This window comes from Crocodylus siamensis, chromosome 15 (genome assembly GCF_052110815.1).
Source record: "Crocodylus siamensis isolate JL-2025a chromosome 15, ASM5211081v1, whole genome shotgun sequence".
Lineage (NCBI taxonomy): Eukaryota > Metazoa > Chordata > Crocodylia > Crocodylidae > Crocodylus > Crocodylus siamensis.
The window spans coordinates 486,809-511,554 of record NC_143409.1 but is presented as its reverse complement, the minus strand read 5'-3'; the positions used below and the strand labels follow the sequence as shown (position 1 = coordinate 511,554).

General features: G+C 61.9%; 3 protein-coding genes and 1 long non-coding RNA gene across 4 annotated transcripts; 2 read left to right on the top strand and 2 right to left on the bottom strand.

Annotated features, from left to right (window-relative positions):
- Positions 1-406: 406 nt before the first annotated feature.
- On the bottom strand, positions 407-9,157 carry PDIA3 (protein disulfide isomerase family A member 3). Its single transcript, XM_090029251.1, has 13 exons — positions 8,838-9,157; positions 8,587-8,665; positions 7,386-7,503; positions 6,522-6,629; positions 5,575-5,704; positions 4,925-5,041; positions 4,395-4,520; positions 3,476-3,658; positions 2,789-2,897; positions 2,081-2,209; positions 1,469-1,548; positions 972-1,029; positions 407-784 (listed from the first exon to the last, which is right to left on the bottom strand). Exons 1-13 carry the CDS (start codon positions 9,140-9,142, stop codon positions 668-670), a joined length of 1,659 nt encoding a protein of 552 aa, XP_089885377.1. The 5' UTR covers positions 9,143-9,157; the 3' UTR covers positions 407-667.
- On the top strand, positions 9,147-10,063 carry LOC149851948 (uncharacterized). The gene is made up of 2 exons (XR_016439376.1): positions 9,147-9,301; positions 9,443-10,063. It is a non-coding gene; the product is annotated as an uncharacterized LOC149851948 (long non-coding RNA).
- A 3,783-nt stretch (positions 10,064-13,846) lies between these two features.
- On the top strand, positions 13,847-18,904 carry CATSPER2 (cation channel sperm associated 2). The gene is made up of 14 exons (XM_090029520.1): positions 13,847-14,157; positions 14,228-14,294; positions 14,407-14,566; positions 15,283-15,456; positions 15,648-15,716; positions 15,805-15,977; positions 16,253-16,408; positions 16,546-16,670; positions 16,915-17,093; positions 17,377-17,476; positions 17,685-17,735; positions 17,963-18,054; positions 18,253-18,414; positions 18,873-18,904. The coding sequence occupies exons 1-14, from the start codon at positions 13,847-13,849 to the stop codon at positions 18,902-18,904; spliced, it is 1,851 nt and encodes a 616-aa protein (XP_089885646.1).
- Positions 18,905-19,650: 746 nt separating this feature from the next.
- Positions 19,651-21,184, bottom strand: LOC149851946 (zinc transporter ZIP1-like). The gene is made up of 2 exons (XM_090029127.1): positions 20,539-21,184; positions 19,651-20,447 (listed from the first exon to the last, which is right to left on the bottom strand). Exons 1-2 carry the CDS (start codon positions 20,869-20,871, stop codon positions 19,854-19,856), a joined length of 927 nt encoding a protein of 308 aa, XP_089885253.1. The 5' UTR covers positions 20,872-21,184; the 3' UTR covers positions 19,651-19,853.
- Positions 21,185-24,746: the final 3,562 nt, after the last annotated feature.

Genomic DNA, 24,746 nt, shown 5'->3' with positions numbered 1-24,746 from the left:
TTCCCATCACTACCCTCACCCCAGCAGCCAGGCTGCTTTCCAGCTGTGCTTGGCCCAGGAGGGCTGGCAGCATGAGGTACAGCTCTGCTCGCACCTCCCACAGGAGCAGGTACAGGGGCTCTGCCTGTGGCTCAGACCTCCTGTCTGCAGGGCACAGGCACCTGCAGCACCAGGCACCACAGCTGGGTGAGCTGCGGCCTCAGCCCTAGTGAACAGGTAGCAGCTATGGGGCTGGTCCTGGGGGGCCAGGGCCTGCAGTACTGTGCTCCTGCCCCTCACCTGGGCCCCGCTGCCCTGGCTTAACCAACTCATTGTAGCTGCCCCAGGGACTGCCTGTTCCCCCCTCAGGGAGGCTGCCAACACCTGAGCCACAAGCACCCAAGCACGGAGGGCATCACTGCCTGGGTTTAGAGGGGGTCCTTTTATTGTTCCACTTTCCCAAATGTACAAAAAAAATTAGAAAATAACCAACCCCACCTCCCAAACACCCCCAACCCGCCCGGGGCAGCCCAACAGTGCAGCTAAGAGACGGCAGAAGAAATAAACAACTAGGTACAGCAGCTGGGTCCCTCAGCCCATCGGCATTGGGCACTGGCTCCACCCGCCGCCGGCCCCGGCCTCCCCAATGCACACACAGCTCATTCTTGGACACCATTGCAGGCGGCCCTTACAGGTCCTCCTTTGCCTTCTTCTTCTTCTTGGGCTTCTCTTCCTCCTGCAGCACTGGCGGGTTGGTTGCCTCCCGCTTCAGGTAACTGATGAAGTCACTCACCTCCCGGCCTCCCTGCAAAAGGCACCATGAAGCCAGGCAGGGGAGCAGTCCCTGGTGGCTGAGGACAAGCAGAGAGTCTGCCAGCACCTGCCTCCTGAGCCCTGCCTGCAGTGACCCCTCCACATAGAGGTTAACTGGGTCAAGAAGCATGCCCCCCCAGCCACATTGAGGGCACCTGGCCTAGCAACTGCACACTCACCTCATACTTCTTTGGATTCTGCTTGGTTCCAGCTGGAGCAAAGTATATGGTGGGAAAGCTGGGGGAAAGAACAGGTAGTTCAGCTTAAATCCTTCAGGCCCATCCTAGCAAGCAGGTACCCACCGTTGCCAAGCCCAACTGCTCCACGTGGTATTAGGTGAGAGAAAGGCTGTGCCACAGGCAGGCAAGCCCAGCTGTGGGAGGCTGCAGCCAGCCCTAGGGGTCTGCGTCAGTTCTATGTCTCAGCTGAGGGCAGGCACAGCCACGAACCAGAACTTGGCACAGGTACTTCAGCCCAATGCTAGGATTCCTGCTGCTGGCCACTCCAGAGGAGTATGACCAGCACGCTGCTCCCCGTTTAAAGCACCCCCTTTAAAGCCAGGTGGCACAAACACAGTCCCAGCCAGAGCACCCCAAGGAAACCCGGTAAATGCCAGCAGGCACAAGCCAGGACTCAGCCCTTCCCTTTGCAGGGCTGCTCAGAGTAGCACACTCACCCCCTGACTTCATATGGAGAAGGCACATCATTGGCTGTGGCATCCATCTTGGCTACGACGATGTTGGGGTCTTGGCTGAGCTGTTGGCAAACAGCACGTTAGCTAGCAGGCCCTGCTGGGAGCTGATCTGGCAGTCTAGCAGCAGCACCCCCACTACACCAGCCTGGCCCAGACTGCCAGGCACCTCCTTCCCTGAACAGCTTCTTTGTGCTGTGGGCAGAGCCACCTCCGCCTTCACCTCGGTCAGATGTGAGGGGTCAGCTTTCAGCCCCAGCAGCACACCCCACTCTTGTCATCCGGGCCTGTGGCAGGGGCTAGGAGCAGGCCTGGGCATAAAACATTTCAGGACAGACAGCCAGGGGAACAGGGCTTGCTCCACAGTACTCAGGCCATCTTCCAGGGCAGCACTTGGCAACCAAATGGGGCTGTGGACCAGATTGTGCAGCCTGTCTTCTCCCCACCTTGGAAGAATCCTCCAACACATGCCTTGCCATGCCTGCAACAGGGCCATGCCCAGGCAGTGGGAACTTGTGCCTCGTGCCCTAGCCTTGGGGGAAGTGCGCTAGGACAGCTCAGCCCTGGGAGGTCAATGCAGCAGGCGCTGGAGCCTACCTTCTCCCCCAGCTCCTTGTACTTGGGCTCCAGGTTTTTGCAGTGGCCGCACCAGGGTGCATAGAACTCTATCAAGACGTCTTTGTCTTCTGCGTTGACAATTTCATCAAAGTTCTCCGCAACCACCACCTGGAAGACACCTGTGGGTCAACATGCTTCTGCCGGTGCCAGCTGTAGGCAGCATGTGTTGGGGGCTACATGTCAGTGAGCCAGACCTTCCTAGCAGCGATCTAAGCATGGCATCTAGGAACAGGCTGCTCAACACCCCCACACCACGCTGACCCGCATGCTGGGAGTCACCCTCAGGCCCAGGGCTGTCACACCTCCAAGAACCAGGCAAGGCCCACTGACATGCTGGAGTTAGGACAGGACCCAAAGCCTGGTGAAGATGCCAGCACAGATCAGCCCTGGCTGAACACAGGCCAGGACCTGGTATCCTGCAGAGTGTGATCTCTCCATGCACCCCAGCAGGTACAGGGAGCCAGTTCACATGGCATCACATCCACCCCAACTGAGTGCAGCCAAGTGCAGCCTGTTCAGTTCCCCACTTCAGTTGCATCTACCCCCGAAGGATTCTCTTTCACTGTGCTCGTTTCTTCAGGGGCTGGGCAAGGGGTGGACTCCATAGCCCTCAGCTACAAACCCTGGAGATCCCCAGCAGGACCAAGCAGTTGGGGGTCAGTGCCAGCCACACCACAGCACACACACCTTCACTGGCCCATCGTTGCTCTCGGGGATTGGCTCCGATTTCAGGTATTTCTTTAGGTTCCCATCAAAGTAGTCCTGAAGGAACCTCTCCAGAGCTTTCCCGTCACGCCTGCAGGTCAAACGGGTGACATTTCAGCGCTGTCACAGCACATGGGCTTGGATGGGATGAGCTGCCAGGGCTAAGGGAGGTGTGTTGTACCCACCCAGAATTACAGCAGCTTAGAGAGAGTCCCATGCACCTACAGCCCCAGAGCTGGCAGTGACTCCTGCTCCCTGATGACCCAGGCTGGAAGGAGAGGCTGGGTGTGCAGCTTCCCATAACTCGCCCCCTGCTCTCCCTGCAGGGGATGTGCCACCCCTCGTTCCACACAGACCACTTGTTATTCTGGCTTCCAGCTTGCTTCCTACCCAGGCGTCTACTGCTTTCCAGGCACCTCTAACCAAGTCCTCAGCCCTTGGCTCAAAAGGATTCACTTGGGAGCCCTGCGGCAGGGAAAACATTCCCACATGACAGACTAGTCAAAGCCTTGGCCCACAGCCAGCCACATGGGAGAATCCTGGCCAATTCCGTCCCAACTGTGCCTGGGCTAGCCTGAGAAATCAGCTACAGGGCTGAAGAGGGATGCAGTACAGAGGATCTGCTCTTGGGCTGCAGGAGACATAGCCACTCCTAGCCCAAGAACTTACGAGAATTCCTCCTGCATAACGTATTTCTCTCCCTTGGCCGTTTTTATGGCAACGACTGGAACCTCGCCCATACTACTATCCAGGCCAAACTCCGAGAGCTCGTGGCCAAAGGTCTTCCGACTTGCAACAGCGAAAGACAGCTTGTGGCCAGCATCCAGGAACTTCTTTGCCACCATCATCACTCTGAAAGAAGCAGATAGAAGTACTGTTTCCCCACGACCTCAAAACAAGAGTTCAAGGAACTATTGGAGCAAGAAGGGGCACTTCCTCTTCAATACTTGTGGGCCAGGGTGCTGGCTTTGGTCTGAGGGATCTGCTGGCGGCAGGGTGACAGAAGCTCAGCAAAGGGGAATCACATGCAAGAAACCGGGCAGTCAAGGAACCAGCTTGGCTGCAGCACTCAACACAGCGGCAGCCGGCTGTGCCAATGCCACTGGCATGCTGCTCAACAGGCCTCCTGCAACCACAAAACGCCCAGCCAGCAACTGCTCAGGACAGCAAAGCCTGCCAGGCTCCTTCAGCAGAGCATAGGGGCCAACCTGAACCTCCCCTGGAAAAAGTCAGTTGCTCTGGGCCTTGTCAGGCAGCAAGCTCAAGTCATGCTCTGGTTAGCATAGCTCAGGGCAAGCAACTGACAACATGGGCGTTTCACAGGTCAGCCATGTTGTACATGTCAGGTCCAGCAAGTGCCCTGGGGATTTTAGTCAGGCCTCAAGCACTCCACACAGGACAGAAGGGAAGTCAAGCTGTCCAAGATCCAAACCACGTGTCTGCTAGAAGGCTGGTCCACACCCACCTCTGCTTCTGCCTGACCTGCTGTGGACTGAGCCACAAAAGCCCTCACAGGTACACTGTGGAGGGCAGCCCACCCCAGGGCCCAGCACTGTCAGTGAGGGGCAGGGGTCCCCTCCTCACCCACCTGTTGCGCCAGTAGTTGGAGCCCTTAGCATTCTTCTCATAATCCACATCATAATATGCCACCAGCAGGTCCTTCCCCTGGATCAAGTCTTTGTTATCTTCCGTCATGTGCGGACAGATGCCGAAACTATAGACAAGATAGTTATTAACAGCCAGGCTCTTGCTGTTCGAGGCCCGCAAACACCCAAAGCAGGCCAGACAGCAGTCTTGTTCGCACCCAAGATGACTGAATCTCAGAGAGGTTATTCATTATTCAGGGAATGAATCTGCATATACCAGCACAGGCTATTCTGTGCATCTGGCCATAGCAGCTTTAATCAACCTAGACCTTTCCTCTTTCTGGAGGGCAGCTTGCTTATGTAAGTGCCCAGAAGCTCACATAAGAGGCCTCTCACTGCAAGCCAGCTCCTCCAGACAAAACCATTACTAAGGCCAGACCCCCCGTGAGAAGGCAGAACCCAGACTGCTCAAGGGTTGGGGACTGGAGGGGCACCCCTGCCTGCCCAGGGGTTTCAACACAGCACCACTCACATGTTCTCCTGTAGGAACTTCTTGATCTTGCTACTGGTGATCTTGTCCTCTGGGTACTTCACAGTTGCATCCTCAAACTTGTTTGCCAGGTGCGGGGGCCGGAACAGGAGGAGTCCCCTAGGAAGGCAGACAGTGCTGCATGAACCAGCTGCATGCACCACCAGAGAAGTCCAGGATGAGCAGCATTAGGAAGCCTGACCATATGGCTGCCCAACTCAGTGGGAATGGCAGCTCCCACCCCAGGTTCCCCAAGCTGTGCTCAGCTGGCAAATCCCACACTGCAGCAAGGCAGGCCACCCCAGTGTGGGATTCTGGTTGACAGGGAGCACCACTTCAGGGCATGGAAGCACCTACTTTTGTCTCCCACTACAGTACTTGTGGGATGCTGCTCACATCATTCTCTCTCGCACAAGGACACTGTGCAGCCTACTGCCAGGCCTGCACAGCATTACCCCCAAGCGCTCTCCCTGCAGGGAAAGGGGCAGGGGCCCAAAGGGAACAGGATTCACAGAATACACAGGGCCTAGAGCTCCACAGCCTCTTCTGGCCAGCTGTGTTCCAGACAAAACGCCCCACTGCCAGCTAAGAAAGGCTCTTGAAATGAGATTATGTCCCTTAGGGGGTGAGAATCACTGCATTGAGCCACTTACTCTCCATCATCCTCATACTTCTGTACCAGGTCCTCTTTGCTGGTGTGCGCAAAGCGATAGTTGTCTCTGAGGTTGCTGGCTGCTTTCATGAACTCTGAGTAAGCATCACTGGATGCATCTCTGAAGAAGCCTGAAGCAGAGAGGTGATGACCTGGCTGCATCTCATTCCCAAGTGCAGCTCAGTCCTCCCGCATCTGCTCAGCCCCCTCCCTGCAGCAAGGGTTTCCTCCCCACACCTTTTTTTGGTTCATTCAGCATGTGTCCATAGCCTCCCCACCAAGTACCAGGAGATGTGGGGACCCACGGCTACTTCACCCTGCTAGTTCTGGGGTCTGCCAAGCACCCAGGTCTGTTCCCTCCTGGAGTGGCAGAGGGACTATGGGGATGCAGCTGCATTGACCCGCATCCCATAGGGGTGAAGCCAGAACAGAGGCCTTAGACTCCAGGTTAGTTAGTTAACGTGATCAGATGCCTACCCTGTGCCCCAGCCCCAAGCTGGCACTCCAAGAAAGCTGCATCCTGGAACACAACCCACAACAGCCCACAGGGCACCATCCCAAGCTCCAATCTACCCCCTGGCTGCTTACAGCCTTCTGCGTATTATCTCTCTTCAAACAGATAATCTCAGGCACTAGTGCCCACCTTCACCCAACTGGAGGGTCATACGTCTGGCCATCAGGGAGTCTGCACAAAGGGTGGGAACGCTGTTCTCCTATGACCAGGTTCACCACGATCAGGTGACAGTTGGCAGTGACACCGGGGGCATCTCTGATGCAATCCCCATGTGCAGTTGGCTGCAGGCCTGACTCCTCTCCAAGAACAGTTAGTGCTTCCCATTCGAGAGCCACAACTATGTCCTTTGTACAAGCCAGGCAGGTCCAACAGGCAGGTTACCACAGGACAGAGCACCTACTGGCACCAAGTGCCACATGGTCTGTTCTACTTACCCACCACAGAAGCATCTTTGTCACCGGTGAATTTCTCAAAGTCTGCCATAGAGCTAAGTGCCACGGAAGCGGGGCCTGCCTGTTTCTTGAGGTGACTGACAATCCCATCTTAAAAAAAAAAAAGACAGATTACAGTATTGTTAGAGGGATGGGCATGAATTTCTTATCCCGGATATCATGTCACTGCCTTCCTAAAACAGATCTCAACACTACATAACAGATCTCAACACTACATAACAGATCTCGTTCTTAAAACACAGCTGAAACAGGTACGTTTCCACCTGGAGAGGTGAACTGTTGGTCAAGCACAGCAAGCCACAGTTCCAGAGGGAAACAGCTGGGCCCACTCACCACTGCTGAGCGCTGGGGGCCTGCCAGACATGTGCGAGCCTTAACCCCTTGCCGCTAGCAGGGCATTAGGACAGGGCAAGGTCTGCCTTCCAGCCAGCCACTGCAAGATGCCATCACATGGTGCCACATAAGCAGAGGATCACCATGCATATTTGGACCCTACCCACAGAGGGCTTGGTCGCAGGGCCCACTATAGCAGATGCACTGCAGCAGGCACAACAGGCAACTGCCCACTTTATACAGGCATTTGTGCAGAATCTCTGGGCTGCTGATGGCTTCCTCTGTCAGAGATGCTACAGCTAAGACACTGCTAGACCCTCATTTGACACAGGCCAGTTATGTTCAGGTATGCGGGGGTTCTCCCTCCCTACACACTCCAAGAATAAGTCACCTCGCATGCACCTTCAGTACTAGAGACAGATGGCAAGCTTGGTAACCACGGGCCACACTGACGGGAAGCTCCCACCACCATAGTAACTATCCAGCCTTGCTCACTCAAGGGAAAGTTCTTACCAGCTGTCCTAGGCCCATCGTAGGTGCCCACCTCCTCACCATCCCTGAAGATCTTGAGGGTGGGATAGCCACTGACCCCATATTTGTTACAGGTGTTTGAATTTGCTGTGCAGTCAACCTGAGAAAGAGGAACACCGTCTGTGAACACCCCGTCACAGCTTCAGCACCCAGTGCCAGCTGGCAGCACAAGCTGGCACAAGGCAGCTCCGCTGCACAGTGACCAGACTCCCACATGCCCAGGAGCTGCGAGGTGCAAAGCACCAAAAGGAGGATGCAGGTCATGTCTTCAAGAGACCAAGAGCCAGAGCAATACCCGAGGGGGGTGGGGGGGAGCCTGTGCGCAGCTGGATGCAGAGCACATGATTACTTGCGCGCCACAGGAAGGGCCGGCAGCCTAGCACACATGTCGGCACTGCTCATGGGGGCGGAGCAGATCCAGGCTGCCCTGAAACATGCCCAAGCGGATGCTCAGCTGCGCGGGCTCGGGAAGCCTGCACTGGGACTGTGTAGGTGGGAGACGAGGTAGTATCCAACCAATGCAAAGATGCCAGAGGCCCTGTGGCTACTCCCCAAGCTCCTGTAACCAGTCCGCCGGGCAGCCACAGAGAAGGTGGAAAGATGAACATGATCAGTGCATGGAAGGGCCGACACTTTGCAGGACCTACGTGAGCCCAGTGCTGGCTACGCGCTGCAATATGACTGGTTTCAGGTGTCTCAGATGCAGCCACCTCCCAAGCCCAAGTTCCACTCGAAGGCCGGACAGCCGAGCACACCCCATGTCAGCTCCTGGCCCGGGCAGCTCCAAGGGCTGGTGCTGAGAGCCCCTTCCTAGCACTCCGTGGAGGAGCCAAGCACGTCCCCAAGCTCAGGGGCGAGAGCTGGCCGCTGCCCAGCATGGGGCGCTCCAAGAAGCCTCCACCACGGGCACCAAGCAGTTGGCAATGGGGCATCCCGCCATCCCCTCCAATGGGGCCATGCCAGGGGTGCCCACCTCCGGCCCAGCGGTGCCCAAACCACCTCCCGCCCCACCAGCCAGTGGCTCACGGCCCTGCGCTTAACCCCTTAAACACCCGGTACAAGCACAAGGATTGTATCGCATCTCCCGCATGTCCATGGGGAGGTCTAGGGCACCCGGGGGGCAGGGGCGCCGGGGAGTGGGACAGACCCCCCAACCGCGAGGCCCAGGAGCACCGTGCCGCACCTTGGCGAGGGGGACGATGCCTTTCAGCCGCGTGGCGGCCGCCTCGTACTCAGGCGCCAGCCGCTTGCAGTGTCCGCACCTGGCGGGAAGGAGGAGAGGGGGGTCGTTAACGGCCGCCCCCAAGCCCCGGGCGGGCGGGGCGGGGCCACCCTGCAGGCAGCACCCCCCGCGCCCGGATGTAGTGCTTCCGCCCACGGCTCCGCCGCGCCGCGCCCCGCCCCGCCCCGCCCCAGACCCTCCCGGCCCCGCACCAGGGCGCGAAGAACTCCACGAGCACAAGCCCGGGGCGCGCGGCCAGGCCGCTGTCGAAGTCGGCATCACTGAGCTCCAGCACGTCGGAAGCGCGCGCCGGGCCCAGCAGGAGCAGCAGCGGCAAGAGCGCGGGCGCGAGCGGCGCGGGGGCCATGGCGGCGGCGGTACCGGCGAAGAAGGCGGACACGGAAACAGAGGCAAAAACAAGCTCCCTGCACGGCGGCGGCGGCGGCTGAAGAGGCCCGGGCCGCAGCGCCGGAAGTCCCGCCCCCGCAGCCGGATCCGCCGTGTGGCAGGCCCCCATTGGCCCACCGCGCGCGTCACGCGGGGCGGGGCCGCCGGCCAGAGCCTGCCCCTCCGCGCCTGCGCAGTGGCGATGGTAGGACACCGTCGATAAAACTCGGAAAGCGGCGCAAAAGGTCACGTGGTCGGGGTGCTCGGCGAGCCGCGGTTTGCGGCGGCGGTAAGCTGCGAGCAGAGGGGCGGGGCCGGGGCCGGGGCCGGGGCCGGGGCCGGCTCCGGCTCCGGCTCCTCATCGGCGCTTCGCTGTTGGACCGGCCCGTGGCTTTCAGTAGACGACGCATCCTCTTGCCGGTTCTCGTAGTTCTGGTTTTCAGGAGCCCGCGCGCGGCTTCCCAGCGATGCCCCGGTCCCAGGCCGCGGTGCCCCGCTGGGCCCGGCCACCCCGCGTTCGAGCAACACGGCGCCCGAGCGCCAGCCCCGGGGGACCCAGCGCCCGCCAAAGACCGGTCGCCGGGATGTCGCTCGGAGCAAGCGATGCGTCCACCCGTGACCGTCCGTCTCCCGTCACGCACTGGACTCGCTTCAGGTCCGCGTGCCAACGGCCCCCCTCGCCGGGGGGAGCCATCCTCCGACGTAGCTGACCGACGGTGTCCAGGGGTCACCGGGGCGTGGCGGAGGGCGCCTGTGTGCCCTAGTGGACCCTCCCCACGGGTGGGTGGCTCCCACCCGAGACGACCCCCAGGCAAGTCCAACCTCCAGCGTTTCTTTTCACCCTGAGTTCCAGAAATTTCAGAAGAGAAGGGCCAACGGAAGTGGGGGAAGAAACAGTGTCAGTGTGCGAACCAATAACACATTGGGTTGCTCTGTTATGAACAGGGACCCTGGATTTCTGTTTAGAAATGCAATTTGTTTTAATAAAGTCCCCAAATCCATGTTTTTATGCGATTAAAACGAAACCTATCTTATATGGGTATCAGTTGAACACAGCGTTTGTTTGCAAAATGCTATGGGGCGCTCTCGTTCCCAATGTAGCGTGGATGCGTACTCTAATTGCCCCCCACGGGTGGGTGGCTGCGACCTGGGACCAGTGGCTACCAGCAGGAGGTTGGGCAGATCCCCAAGCATTTCCAATCTTCAGTGTTTCTTTTAATCCTAAATTCTAGACTTAAGAAATTTCAGTCTCTTGTAAACATGGTTAGATCCTGACTCTCTGTTTAAGCCTGCCAAATCCACATTTTTGGCAATTAAAATTAAACAGTGTTTGTCAAATGTGGTACCACTCCTCACAGCTGAAGGAGTGGAAGGGCAATAAGTAATCCGAGCCGAGCTCGTCTTAGTTTTGTTTTTCAGATGCAGGTGGAGGCACCACCAAAATTTCCAACTGCTCCATCCTAATCCAGAAAAGGATGATCCACTTTTTTGTTATTTGTTTAATCGTTTTAGCCTTCATTTGTTTTTTGTATGTTTTTGTGAATGAAATAAGAGTATAGAATGGCATTTAAGAATATGTTAGTGTTACTAGTAAAAATTAGCTTCCTGTATGTTTTTAGATTTGTTGATTTTTCTGGAAAATGTCAGGGCAAGTTTTAACAAGGGCAAATCATTAAAGAAGGGCAACTGCTGCATTATTTTTAGGCTGTGTAGTCAAGAATAGCATGCATTTGAATCCCTGGAAAGGTGGAAACTTTCAGCTGGTCACCTAGTTCAGCCCGCACCCCTGATGCGGTTTTACACTCCTGTGTGGTGGTCTCAGTTCCGGGGGTCCTGTCATTAATCATCCCATGCGTTCATTTGCTGGATGCAGAAGCTCTCAATGAGACTTGAAACTAGAGCAAGGGAGGAAGAATTGAAAGTTCTCCTGAAACTCCCCATAACAAGGGGCAAGGTGGCCTGCTCACGAGAAAATCTGCATCTCGGATGTGGCAGCAACATGCAAGAGGTGCACCAATGCCTGTGTGATGCCACCACATTTCAGGGCTTCAAGGAGGGGAGTGCAGCAGGCAAACTGAGCTGTGCTGAGGCTCTTGGCAAGAGTCCAGGCCTTCCCCGACCTAAGCAAGAAAACTGAACAAAGCGCCTTCTGTGGCCCTGGGAAGCATGGGTGCTATGTTTGGGCAGTAGGTGAGCAAGGCCCAACAGTTTCTGTATAAGAAATGTGGCTGGCACAGGGCCAGGGGGTTGGTGCACTGTGTAAGGAGTGCTTGACCTAGAGCCAGGGGATACAAGAGAACAAACACAGGAAGGTTGTGTGAGACTCACCGCATGCAGGGAGGACAGACGCACCTGCTGCATCCCTGCTTGAACAGCGCGGCAGCCAGAAACAAATGTCACACGTGCCCAGTGCAGGACCTGAGGCCTGGTACCCTTGAAGGTCACCGCTGAAACTCTAAGAAGCCGTTTTCAGGCTGCATTATGGGGAGGAAATGTGTAGTATTGATGAGGGGTTACTATTAAAGTTCACTTGGTACCAACTCAGATGACTTGCAGTGTCAGTCCTGGGGGGGGGTGGTCTCTGGCAAAAAGAATCCTACTGGTAACAACATGGGGCTATACCCCGCAGCCCACCCACGGTGCAGTGTGGAGGCAGTGCCCTGTGCCACGCCCCCAATGCTTTGTCCAGTCTGTTTCATTTCCTCTCCTGGGGCCAGACTTGGCAGGCACTGGGTGCAGCCCTTGCTGCTCTTACGTGCCTGCATCATGGATGACCATGCCTTCAGCGTTTTCCCAGGCTGAGGTGCAAGCAGGCCCAGGCAGGCTGCAGGGATGCACAGGGCAGCACAGCTGCAGTCTGGCCCCTTTGTTTTCCAGGGGCACCTTTAGAGTCCCCTGGGGCAAAAAGCCCTACTGGATCACTAAAGCTGGGCTAGGACAGCCCGGGCAATTTATACCCTCAGGGGAAGAAACACCTGGTTGCAGTTCATCCAGGGTGCTTTGCCTTAATACAGGACAGACGAGCCGCAGCTGCAGACTAGAAGCTGCCGTGATAGGCTGGGACTACATGGAGGAAAACCTAAAAGGTCACAGGAAGTGGTGAGAGAGGAGACACTATGCTGGAGAGCAGCACAGGCAAGGGGTAACGGATACTCCTGCCCATATTTATTTATTTTTGTGACTGACTGACTATACGTTACTTCCATGGGTCCTAGCCCATGTTAGAAAAGTGGTTATCCCCATATATTTTTCAAAAACAAACACACACACCTGAAACAGTGTTAAGAAACCCGCCCACCTGTTACCCTGCGCACCCCCCCACTGCCCTCCCTAACCCAATCGCAGTTCCTTTGTAAATCCCAAATTGGGGCTGGGACTATCTCAGTTAATTGACCATCTTCATTGCTGTCAACGGCACTATCACTTCTGCTGGTGCTGATCCTCCTTGCCGTCTCCAGGTCCAGTTGTGTTGCTGTCCTCTTAATTTTCCCTGACTGCTTCTCTTCTGGGGGGATCTTTTAACAAGACTGTGCCACAAGTCCCTTTTCCAGGCAGAGCTGGCTGTGTCTTCTCTGTCCTCTCCCACTGATTTCCAGCAGCAGGACTGGAGTTTCATCACAAATATTTTGACACCGTCTGTTTCCTGAAGCTCTGCGTGTCTGTACGCCAGTGGGTTCCTGCATTGCCACAGGGCACTGGCACGGGATGCAAGCTGATCAAAGCGAAGTGTTGGGGGCCCCTGTTGTTTACTCGGGTGTCCGTACAGCACCGCCTCCCTTGGCATCAGCCTGACTCCTGTCACTTCCTCCAGGAGCCGACTTACCTTTTCCCACGCTCCCTTGGCATAGGGGTAGAGCCACAGGAGGTGGTCGACGGTTTCCGTTTCTTTTTGGCAAGATTCCCTGGGGCAGTTGGGTCAAATCCCTCATCCCTCTCTGCGTCTCCACGCTCCCACCTGTTCGCTAACTCCAGCCCCTGTGGTCCTTCCATGGGTCCTCGTGGAAGATGCAGTTCCAGATGGCTTGGCAGTCCTCTTTGGGGAGTGTCTCCATGGTGGATAGTCTGTCTCTGTCTCTAACTGCCTCCTGTATCTTCCTGTGGTTGGACACCATCGCCTTCGTTCTGTAGCCCGTCCTCGCTCCGGGACCCATTCTGCCCCTGGACAACCAGGGCTGCTCCATGGTCCATGGGCTCCTGTTGTTGGTGTGTGCACCCCCACCGTCCCAGGAGGTGACCTGCATAAATCTTTAACCAGACAGGCTGTTCTGCTCAATGGCCCGGTCACCAGCTTGCAGATCTGGCTCGTGTACTGTGGTCAGAGGAATAGGTGGATGTCTGGCATCCCTTGACCTGGCCTGTTTCTTTTTTTTATAGGGTCTTCCTTGCCCCCTTCTCCATTTGGGATCCCCAAAAGAAAACACAGGTGGCTCTCTGGATTCTGTGGATGATGCACTTGCAGGTGTAGAGGAGCACTGGTAGCAACACTGCCTTCACGAGTGCCATGTCTCCCCCCATGGAGAGGTGATGCGTGTGCCCCAGATGCAACCTCTGCTTTACTTTGGCCTCCTTGGGTCCCTTTGTCTACAGCCTGACCAGCGCTGCGTGCCAACCGCACGCCCCTTCCCTCCCCCAGGCACAGAAACCCCCCAGCTGTGGTGAGCGAGGTCAGGTTGAGACGCTGGCCAGTGCTGCACTAAAACCCAGGGAGACATTTGCTGGGGCAGATGCAGCGCCAGGACCTCTGGCAGTGCTCGCAGCCCTCACCCAGGCTGGATTCTGCTAGGGTGGTGGTACTGCCTCTCGGGCACAGCCTGGGGTCCAGACGAGGGCAAGGATGGCCCTACTGACTGCTCCAGGAGCACAGCCACGGCACGCACTGATGGACTTGGAGCCCCTGCTTGTTGCTGCCGCCTTCAGCCCGCTCACCCTGGGGTGCGCTCCGGCTGCCCGTGGCTCAGCAGGGGCTGGGAAGGATCCTGGGTGCTGGCGCGGGGGCAGCGGGGATGCTCTGGGTGCCGGTGCCCGAGCTCCCCCCCTCACAGGCCCGTCTGCTCCCGTCTGTGAGGTCACGGCCCGGTTCTGTGACACGGCAAAGAACCTCGCCGCGGAGCTGGGCGCCGGGCGGGAGCCATGGACCCGCCGCAGGTAACAGCTGGCGCTAGGCCCCCGTGTCGCAGCTGTGGCACCTCATGCGCTGCTCCCTGGCATGCTGCAGCCTGGCAGATGCACGCCGAGCCCCCGGCCCCGCTGCTCCCTGCACCTCGCTCAGCCGCCTGAGCCCAGTGCCGGGATGGGCCCCAGCAGCCTCCCTGCCACACACGAGCCACAGAAAGGCGGGGCCACGTGGTCGGCACATCTGCTCAGACCGACCGCAACCCAGCCCCGTCATTGCAGAGCCCAGAGGACGCCCCCAAAGACAAGGGCCCCTCCTCCTTCACGCTGCTGCCCCGTGCAGATGCCATTCGCTCCAAGCTGATTTACACCTTCTACCTCGTGGACCACCTGCAGGGCCTGTGCCAGGCTGTCCCACGACACAACATCCAGGACTTCCTGAGTACGTGACCTGGCTCTGCAGCAGCAGGGGCCCCAAGGGGCTGGTTGCGGGGGGGGGGGGCGCAGCCGGCGCTCGGGGCCTCGCTCCGGGTGACGCTTCCTCTCCACTGACAGTCTGGAGCCCCGCAGGGCGAGGGCAGGAGGAAGGAGTCCCCCAGCCCTGTGCCGTGGGCGCTGCACCCCAGACCGGGGCACCAGAGCCAGCTCAGGGGAGGTGCCCGGGGGGGCCCAGCAGGCGCTCTTGGGCCAGAGCAGGCTGACGGCGGGCACCAGCAGTGTGGGGCCCGTTGCGGGGAGGCGACACGAGAAGGGCGGGAGATGGGGACCAGGAGGCCTGGGCCCAGCCCTGGCACCAGCCAGCCGCATGCACCCGGGCAAGGCAGGCGGCTCCGCACCACGTGGGCTGTGTACCCACGTGCCACAGCCTGCAGCCCAGCACACGGGGTCTGTCCAGGTGCCTGGGAGCTGCCGTCCACCAGTGCGGACCTGCCCACAGCGCAGGGCCCATCCATCCCCTGCGGTCCTGCTGGCCACCCCCGGCCTGCCACACCCTGCGGGGCCAGACGGTCATCGTGCTGGTCCAAGACCTCTGCTGCCGCAGGGGAGCCGTGCCCGCCAGGGAGCATCCTAGCCCCTGTACCCGGGGCTCAGACCCAGCCTCTGCGGTGTGGTGCGACCGGGCCCACCAGACCCTCCCAGCATCGCTGCTCCCTACAGACCACAAGAAGAGGAAGAAGCTGATGCTCACGGACCATCACCAGCTCGTCCGCTTCAACATTGACCTCGTCAGGAACGGCGGCATCCCCTGGGGCCGGCGCCTGTGCAGCCGACTCCACGTGCGCTGCAGCCGCTGGCCCCCCCTCGCCATGTGGGCCTCCTGGCTGCTGAGCAGTATCCTCCGCCCCACGCCGGCTGCGAGGCGCAGCGGAGACGCCCTGGCAGGCAGGGCTGGCTCTGGGGAACCGTCCGATACACGTGCCTGGGATGGGCCAGTGCCCCTTGGCAGACGGCCGTTCACCACCTCTGCCCTCGCACCTGCCCTCCCAGGGATGCTCCTGCATTTTCCTCAGCAAGAACCTCAGGCACTGTCTTCAAGTCCTTCATCATCATCCTCATCTTCCTCAACACGGTCATCCTGATGATCAAGAGTGGTGAGTGGGAGCGCAGGGGGCAGTCGGGGCCAGCCCCAGGCGGGGCTCGGCAGGCGCGGGGCCCAGCACACACTCCCATGCTCCCCAGAGATGATGAACTGGACGGGCGAGAGCATCCGCAACCTGATGCTGAGCCTGGAGGTGCTCACCTGGTTCATCATCGCCATCTTCATCCTGGAGATCGGGCTCAGCTGGGTCGTTGACTTCAGGGGCTACTGGCGCAGCATCTGGAACATCTTCGACTTCAGCATCACGGCGCTGGTGAGGCTGGGGCTCTGCCCCCGGGGGCAGGGGCAAGCGTGCATGGCGGCCAGGGCAGTGGGGCCCCTCACCTGTGCCAGCAGCTCCCGCGTCCGTGAGCTGGTTGGCCCAGCCCCAGCAATCCTGGGTCACCAGTAGCTCTGGGGAGGGACAGGGAGTTTGTGACCCGAGCAGCGAGGGGATGGCCTTGGTATCTGTGGCTGTGGCAGTGCGTTGGACCTGGGGTTGCAGGTGGGCTCGGGCCATCTGGGCACCCCACACCACGTCCTCCGCAGTCGCTGGTGCCCGAGTTTCTGTACCTGCTGCCCGTGGCCGACTGGGAGGTGCGCCGGAGGCTGCTGCGTGTCGGCCGCGTCTCGCTCTCCCTGAAGCTCTTCTCCAGGTTCCGGCAGGTGCGGCTCATCGTCCTGGCCATCATGAAGGCCCTTAAGGTAGGAGACTGGGGGGCTGCCGCAGCCGAACCCCAGGCCAGCACTGCCCTGACCCCCTTGCCCGACTGCCTGCGTATCCCTACCCCGGCCTCCCCGCCCAGCCGAGGGTCACCCCGCTCTGCTCTGCCCCGCCCCAGGCCATGACCTTCATCCTGCTGCTCCTGTTGATTTTCTTCTACGTGTTCTCTGTGTCCGGCATCTTTTTCTTCGAGAGCTACAGCCGCTCAGACCGCACTGACCTGGAGTACGGCTGGTACTTCCGGTGCGTCTCCATGTTCCCCCACCCTGGCAGCATGGCACCCTCCCTCCCTGGGCTGGGCTGGGCTGGTCAGAGATGCACGTGCAGCCGTGCCTCCACCTGCCTCTGCCGTATGCTGGTCCTGCACCTCAGACGAGCCGGCATCCGAGCAGCCGGGAGGATGCGGGGTAGGGACCAGGGTGCCTGTGCCTGCACATCTTACCCCTGGCCTTGAGGCAGCCCATGCCCAAGCTGCTTCTTCCTCCAGGGACCTGCCCAACTCCCTGGTGACTGTGTTCATCCTCTTCACCATGGACCACTGGTACGACCTGCTCCAGGACACTTGGAAGATCCCTGAGATCAACAAGGTCATCAGCGGCCTCTACATCATCCTCTGGCTGCTCATTGGCTCCTTCATCTTCAGGAACATCTTTGTGGCCATCATGGGTAAGTGCCCGGGCTCGGGGCGCCTCGCTCACGCCAGGGCCATGCAGGCAGCCACAGCCCGGCCGCTCCCACCGCAGCTCTTTCCAAACCACGCCCGCGTCGCCCCATCCCCACGGGCAGTCGGAGCTGCGGGGCTCTGGCACGGCAGGGCAAACCCTGCTTGGAGCCGGCTGCTGCCACAGCTCAGCCAGCACAGGTCCCATCCTGCCCGGGCCCAAAGGGTGCAGGCGGGTCTGCACGCCCCTGGCCCCTCCGCCTTCACGGGTGTCTCTCGGCTTGACAGTGACTAACTTCAAGAACATCCGGAGCGACCTGATCGAAGAGGTGAAGCAGATCGAGATGAAGAAGAGAGCCGACCTGTTCAAGATGCAGATCCGGGAGAAGTGAGGCTGTGCCACGTCCCGGCTGACTGGGCAGGGAGCGGCTGTGCGAGGGGTCCCTACTGCCTGCGCTCCTGCGGGGAGGGGAGCCGGCATCTGCCCAGCCCCCTACCCCCTGTGCTTGTGGGGGCAACCCCTGGGGAGAGCGGGGGGTCACTTGCTGCCGTTTGGTTTCGGGCCCTGTCACTAACAGCCCGCTCTGACCCTGCAGGCGGCAGAGCCAGTCCCTCGTCCTGGGGGGCAGTCTGGAGAGCTCGTCCAGGTGAGCTGCAAGTACCGGGGTGGCAGTGATGGGCGAGGGCCCAGGACCCTGCCCTGTGTGGACTGGGACGGGGCCCAGATGCACGTGCAGCCTCCGCCAGGCCCTGGGGCAGGGCAGCAGGGCTCAACCCCAGCTCAGGCAGGGGCCGAGGGAAGAGCAGACAGCTCCTGGGGAGCCTGGCTCCAAGCACCCACCGTGGCTCACTGTCCTCCCAGCACCACCCGCAGGCTCCACTTCTCGTGCGTGGAGCCCGAGAAGGAGCTGGCCTCTGAGCTCAGCCCTCCGGCCTCATCGTCCGACCAGAGGAGCGCCAAGGACCGTGAGTGCTGCAGTGCTGCCCCGGGTGGGGCCTTGGGGGCCGTGCTCCCCTGTCATGCTGCAGCGGTCCAGAGTGCGGGTGTTTGTTTCAGGGGACCATGAGCGCCCACCCCCACCCCAAGCCCTGTCCCAGCATGGCGGGGGCACTGGGGGGTGAGCTGCCCACCACCAGCCCTGACTGGGCGCCTCGGCCCACCAGTGGACTGGGAGACGTATGTGCACCAGAACCTGGAGAGCCTGCGGAAGGGCAGCGAGGGCGAGCAGGTGGTGTGGCCCCGGGACTCCCTCTTCCGCTACTTCGAGCTGCTGGAGCAGCTGCAGTACAACCTGGAGGAGCGCCGGCGGCTGCAGGAATACGCAGGTGGGCGGTCCGGCCCAGCGCAGAGCACAGGGGCCGAGGCCCCGGCTCTGGTGCCAGCCTCCGCGCCCCCGGCCCGGCCCTCTGTTCCTCCGAGCTCTCAGACACGTGCGGCCGCTCTGGGCCTCGTGTCCCCCAGCAGCTCCTTACAGCGCCTGGGCAGGGGGCTGGTGTCAGTGCCAAACCCCCGTGTTTCCTGCCCCATGGGAGCTCGTCTGTCCCCTGCCCCCAGACGAGCGGCTGCCCTGGGCCAGAGCAGGGACGATTCTCCCTTGTTCCGGCTGGTGGTGGAGTGAGGATGGGGTAGGGGGTAGAGAGGCTCTTGCTCCATTTCTGCAGGACTTTGCTCCCTCCTGCCATTGCCCAATGTATTACAAGCCTGTCGGAGTGGCCGAGCCGGCGGGGAAGCACAGGCACTCCTCTGCCAGCTGCTGCCAGGCCCCGTCTGCTCTCTCCCGCAGTCCGGGCACTGACCAACATGCAGGACAAGTAGCCGGTGAGGGCCCGTGCCACAGAGACGCTTGCCACCAGGACTCGCCGAGATGCCTGCAGGCCGGGCTGGCCTCCCTGTCCCAGTCGTGCAGCAGCCACTGGGCCCCCCCGCTCCCCCGTTGCTGATTAAACCTAGGAGATGGGACTGGCTTCCCTACCATTACCCCTGCACGCCCAGCTGATGCCCCCTCAGTCCCCCCGCCGTGGCCCACCCCTCCGCTCCCTGGCCTGCGGGTGCTGTGCCGTGGCCACATCCCTTGGGGACAGTGCTGGAGACCGGACCCCCAAGACCTGCTCCCCGGGAAACCCCGCCAGGCCTGGGGCACAGCGGGCGCTGAGCTGGGGCCGGTGCCCGGACGAGCCCTGCCCACAGGGGAGGCCAGGGACCGAGAGCAGCGGCATCTGGCACCGCGACCAGGCTCCACCTGCTCCTGCCTCGGCCAGGGGCCCCGGCGGCGCTGCCCGACCCCCCCCGCTGGGAGCTGCCTGCCCCCGGCCGCGGCCGCCGCCCCCCGCAACGCATCCCAACGGCACCTCGTGCCCACCAGGGGGCACTGCGGCACCACGAGCCCAGGCTGCCCCTCCCAGCCCGAGCCTGCCCCAGCCCCGGCTCGTTGCCCCCGTGTGCAAGGGAGATGGGGCTGCAGCCCCAAGGGCGGCTCCCGGGTGCCCGGCTCCCGCTTCTCTCCCGGAGGGCGCCCCGGCCCGGGGCAGTCAGGCAGCGGAGCCAGCGCGTGAGCAGCAGCAGCAGCGTCTTTAATACTCAGCAAGACACACTCCACGTATAAAAACAGGCCCGAGCCCGTGTTAAAAGGCGCGTGGCCGAGCGGCCTGGGCCCCGCAACCGGGTGCTCGCGCCTGCCCCAGCGGGACCCACGGCCCCGCAGGCATGCCCGCTGTCGCCCTCCGCTCCCAGCACCCTGGCAGCGCCGCCCGCCACGCCAGGGCCGTCAGCCCAGGAAGCGCAGGGCGGCCATGGCGGAGAAGCCCAGCAGCAGGGCCAGCACCTGGGGCAGGCGTCCGCGGGCAGCGCCCAGCTCGTGCGGCAGGATCTCCAGGAAGGTGACATAGAGGAAGGTGCCGGCCGCCAGCCCCTGCAGCACGCACTGGGCCAGGGCGGCGCCCGCGCCGCGGCTCCGTGCCAGGCCCATGCCCAGCGCCATGCCCAGCGGCGACATGAGGGCGAAGGCGGCCACGGAGGCCGCGAAGCAGCGCGCGGCCACGCGGCTCCGCAGCAGCAGCAGCGAGAGGCCCACGGCCACGGCGGCCTTGTGCAGCAGGACGGCGGCGCAGACGCGCAGCGCGCGGAGCGGGGCGGCCTGCAGCCCCACGGCCAGCCCCTCCAGCGCCGCGTGCAGCGACAGCGCCAGCACCAGCGCGAGCGCGCGGAAGGGCGCGGGCGGCGGCGCGGGCGCGGGCAGCAGCGGGGCGGCCTCGCCGGGGGCCCGCGCCCGCCGCTCCCCGCACTCCAGCGCCGCGCGCTCCAGCACCAGCACCAGCAGGAAGCCCAGCGCCAGCACCAGCTCGGCCAGCGGGAAGGACACCTGCGGGGAGAGCGCCGCGCGCGCCGTGACACCGGCCCGCGCCGGGGGGGGGGGGGGGGCCGCCCGCCCCGCGCGCCCGCCCCGCGCCCACCTGGAGCCGCCGCGCGCGCAGCGCCTCGCGCATGTCGCCCAGGTAGTCGGGCACCACGTCCAGCAGGCAGGCGGCCAGGAACGCGCCGCCCGCCGCCGCGCCCAGCGCGCCCAGCCACGGCCCGCGGGGCTCTGCCGGGACGGGACGGACACGGGCCGGCGTCAGGGGCGCGCCCCGCCCGGCCCCGCCCCGCCCCGCCCCGCCCCGCCCGGCCCCGCTCGCACCGTGCGCCGCCGCCGCCGCGCCCCGCAGCCGCGCCGGGAGCAGCCCGCACACCAGCGGGACCAGCAGCAGCGCCAGCAGGCAGCCCAGCTCCGCGCCCAGCGCCGCCATCGCGCCCGCCCGGGATCCGCATCCGGATCGGGGCCGCCCCGCGCCCGCTTTAACCCCGCGCGGCGCCCGGCCGGGCGGGGCCTGCGCTCAGCTGGGTTGCCCCGCTCGGGGTGTCGCCCCGGCAACGCCTCCTCCGGCCGCACGGCCGCTCCCGGCCCCGGGCTCGGGCTTTCCCGCGCCGGCGCGGGGCACGCTGGCGATGCGCAGCGGTGCACGCGGGGCATGTGCACCCCCGCCAAGAGTGCCCCTAACACTGCCGGCGCCGCTCACCCCGCCTCGCCGCCAGCAACATCTGCAGGCGGTCCCCAGTCGCCGCTGGCCCCCGCATCTGCGAGCCGCTGCGGGTGGTCGCCAGGCCCCCGCGCCCCCACCTCCGGGGCACACAGCGTTCATGCTGGGCAGGAAGGGATTTCCCTCCCGGTCAGACTGGTGCAGACTGGGGGGTTGCCTTCCTCTGCAGCAGTGGCACTGCCAAGGCCTGGGGTCTCTGCAGCATGTTTTAACAGCCCAGCAGCAGGGAGAGCCCTCATGGCTGGTTAGGGTTACGTGGCGGCGTGTTTGGTGTCCTTGGACCGTGTGCCTTGTAGCTGCAGGGTCCCTTGTGTCGCCGCAGGAATGAGTCAGACAAGGGCTTGTCTGGGCGGTTTGTGCAGGGCTGCAGATGTGATCTCCGGAGGTCGCGCCCAGCCCTGCTTCCCTTTGAGCCTGACTCTCTCCGTCCTTCTGGGAAGCTGGAGAGACTTTTGCCTCTTACCTCTCCTTACGGATCTGGGGCATGGGCAGCACTGGAGGCCGCCACTGATTTCCATCATAGGCCGGTGCGTCGTGTTCCTGAACGCGCAGCACCTGTTGGACCCCAAATCCTGTTGCTGCATTTTGCTTTTCCCTTGTGCCTGGTCCCGAGCCCACTGACACGGGGAAATCCCTGCTGGTCAGTGGACTCGTGCACACTCAGCCCCAGTCTGTGCTCAGCTGTCGCTGTGTCTGGGCTGCAGCGTCAGCCGAAGTGGCCGTGGCGGGCGCCTGTTTGGCTGTACCGTCTGGTAGAGAGGCCAGCACAGGAGACAGAGTTGCAGCGTGCGGCATGCGTGTGGTCTCTTCCGGGTGGTGTAAATAATTCTGTGCCTACCCTACTTCGGTCAAGGGGCCAATCTGAGTTACTGTGTGAGCAGCAGTCTGGGCTCTTTTGCTTGACTAGGTTTGTGTATTCGACATGTACAAAAAGCCTTGATAACTTTCTTGATTTCTCTGTGCATTTGAAGCCTGTATAAAATGTCCCTAGTTCTCCAAGTGACCTCCTCGTGTCCCTGTCAGTGTCCTTTCCTATAACACTGTGGGGATTGCCAGCCTGAGCACAATCCAGTCTAGTGCTGAGGCCTGCCCCTTGGGTTGGGGGCAAGCTGTCCCGGCTACCACGTGCTGGTCACATCAGTCACTTTCTGCTATTTTCCTCCTGAGCGGTGGGTCTGGCAATCACAGTTCAGGTTTTGTCTGGGACCAGACAAGCTTTCCTCGCTTCGCCACGTACAGTATTGATCTTGTTCCACTAAATTTTTGTCAGGCGCTCTGGGAGCGCGGCTCTCCCCAGCAGCTCCCTTCTAGGCTTGCATCTGATTTGCAAGTTTGCATTTGTGACTGAACAGCAGAACTTGTCTGGCTTCTGCTGGTCCGGTAAAAGTCGGTGCAAACCCTCAGGGCCCTTGGGCTACTCCTAGCACCAAATCTGCCTGGTCGCCAGCGCGCAGCTCGTGATAACCAGGGTCCCAGTGACTTTCAGGCAGGCAGCCCCGTTTGTCCGCTCCCACGAGAGGCTGTTGCGCACAAGCAATGGTGCCCATCTCCAGGGCTCCACGGGAGGTTGAGCAGTTTCCTAGAGAGCCGCCTTCCCTGAATTAACTGGCTGCTGCTGGGCACGAGTGCCTGCCGGGTCAGGAGGAAGGCTCCTTGCTCTGTCTGCCCTGCTTTCACTGCCACGGCTTGCATATGTGTTTTGCGGTTGCATATGCATCGTGGCCCTGCTCACATCTGCTGTAATGATCCAGTGTTTCCAGGCAGCATCAGCTGAGGGGGAGGGCGGTGTTGGGACATTTGGCTGCTGCTCCCTGAGCCGAGGGCAGGCAGGAGCAGCACTGGGCCTGGCTCTGGGACCAGATCCTCTCCACTGGGGGACCATTGTCAGCCCCTCTGCTAAGGGCAGCGCCGTCTCTCTGAAGCCAGGCTGCAAGTGCCAGTGCCAGTGTCATGTCCAGCAGCAGACAGGTTATTAATGCCTCTTTGTGAGTCACCGGCCCTGGCACCTGCCCTGCCTGTGTAGGAAACCCAGCGCAGAGCCCAGGCAAGCTGTGCCCATCAGCAGGGACAGCCAGAACCAGGTGCCCCGTGGCACCCCCTGCCCTGCCCTGCCCTGCCCTGCGTACCCCGACCACCCTCCAGCATCCCATCCCACCTCCTGGCAGAGGAGCCCCAGAAAGCAGAGCGAGCCCCCCACAGCCCAGGCCCTGGCCCCAGCAGGACAAGGGTCTCTGCAGACTGGGGCACTGGGGCTTGTCCACACAGGAGCCAGAGGCTTGTGGGGAGGTGGGGCAGCCCTGGGTGCTTCCTGCCACACAGTCCTGGGAAATTCCTTCTGGGCCCTGGTTGGAGACCGCTGCCTTGAAGCAGGAGGGGTGACTGCCCCTGCCCCTGCAGAACAGAGATGGGCAGAAACCCTCAGCCCTGCCCAGAGCCTCTCGTGTGTCCTCCTGGCGCCCGAGTCCCGCAGGCGGCCACATTCCCTTCCACCTGCCCAGCCATCACGTCAGCTTGGGCAGTGCTCCCGGGGTCCAGCTCGCAGCCGGTCCCTGTGCAGCGGCAGCCCCGTGGCCCTGTCTGCCTGTTGGCCTGGGGACTTGCATGGCAGCACGCAGGGTCAGTCCTGCCTCCTGTGGCCGCAGCACAGGGGCTGGGAGAGCAAGGCTCTCACCCCTGCTCCCCTCCCCCATTGCCTCCTGGCCCTTTGTGGCCCTTATCTGAAGCAGATACGGGGATGTGCCCTGGGGCTGGGGGTGGGGGTGGGGGTGGGGGAGGGTCTGGCTGGGCTGGGGCGATCTGCAGCCAGAGTCTGGGCCAGGTCCAGTAGAGCGAGGAGCCGAGGTGGCTGCAGCCTGTGGGGGGGCAGGGATCCCGTGGGCACTGCCAGAGGTGCCCCTCCGGTCCCTGCGGTCACACCCACCCCCATGGGTCCCCACCCAGAGCCAGGGCCAGGGCCAGGGCCAGGGCCATGCCGGTGACATGAGACCCACTGGAAAAGCTGGCGGGCTCAGTGCTCCCTGGTCACGGGAACGGGAGCAGCTCATCACCGCCAGCGAGTGACAGTGAGTCACACGTCACCCTTTGGGCGCGGCAGGCATGAGCTCTCTGGCCCTGCTGACGCCTGGACGGGATGCTGTGGGGTGCTGCCAGGAGCACGTCCTGCCCTCATCCTGCCTCTTCACCACCTGCAAGCAGATGGAGATGCCCTCCTGGGTGCAGGCGGCACCCCGGACCAGGCCTGGGCAGGGCAGGTAGTGGGAACGGGAGCGACGCAGAGGCTCCTGTAGCACCGACTTTCCCCGGCTGCTGGGCCAAGGGTGGCATTGAAGCCACGTGCTGTGTTGGTCCCAGCAGATGCTGCGGCCTTTCCCGCTCCGGGCCTGGCAACCAGCCAGGCTGGGCCAGGAGCAGATGCCCGTGGCCTGGCTGCCTCCTGCCCCTCCTGCCACTGGCCCACGTAGCCACACTCCCGTGGGTGCGGGGGGCCAGGGCAAGGAGCAGCGTCCTCGGCAGTCGCCAGGCACTGCGCTGGTTTGGCTGCGTGGGCACAGTGGCATAGCAGGCTGCGGCTTGTGGCCCGTCGG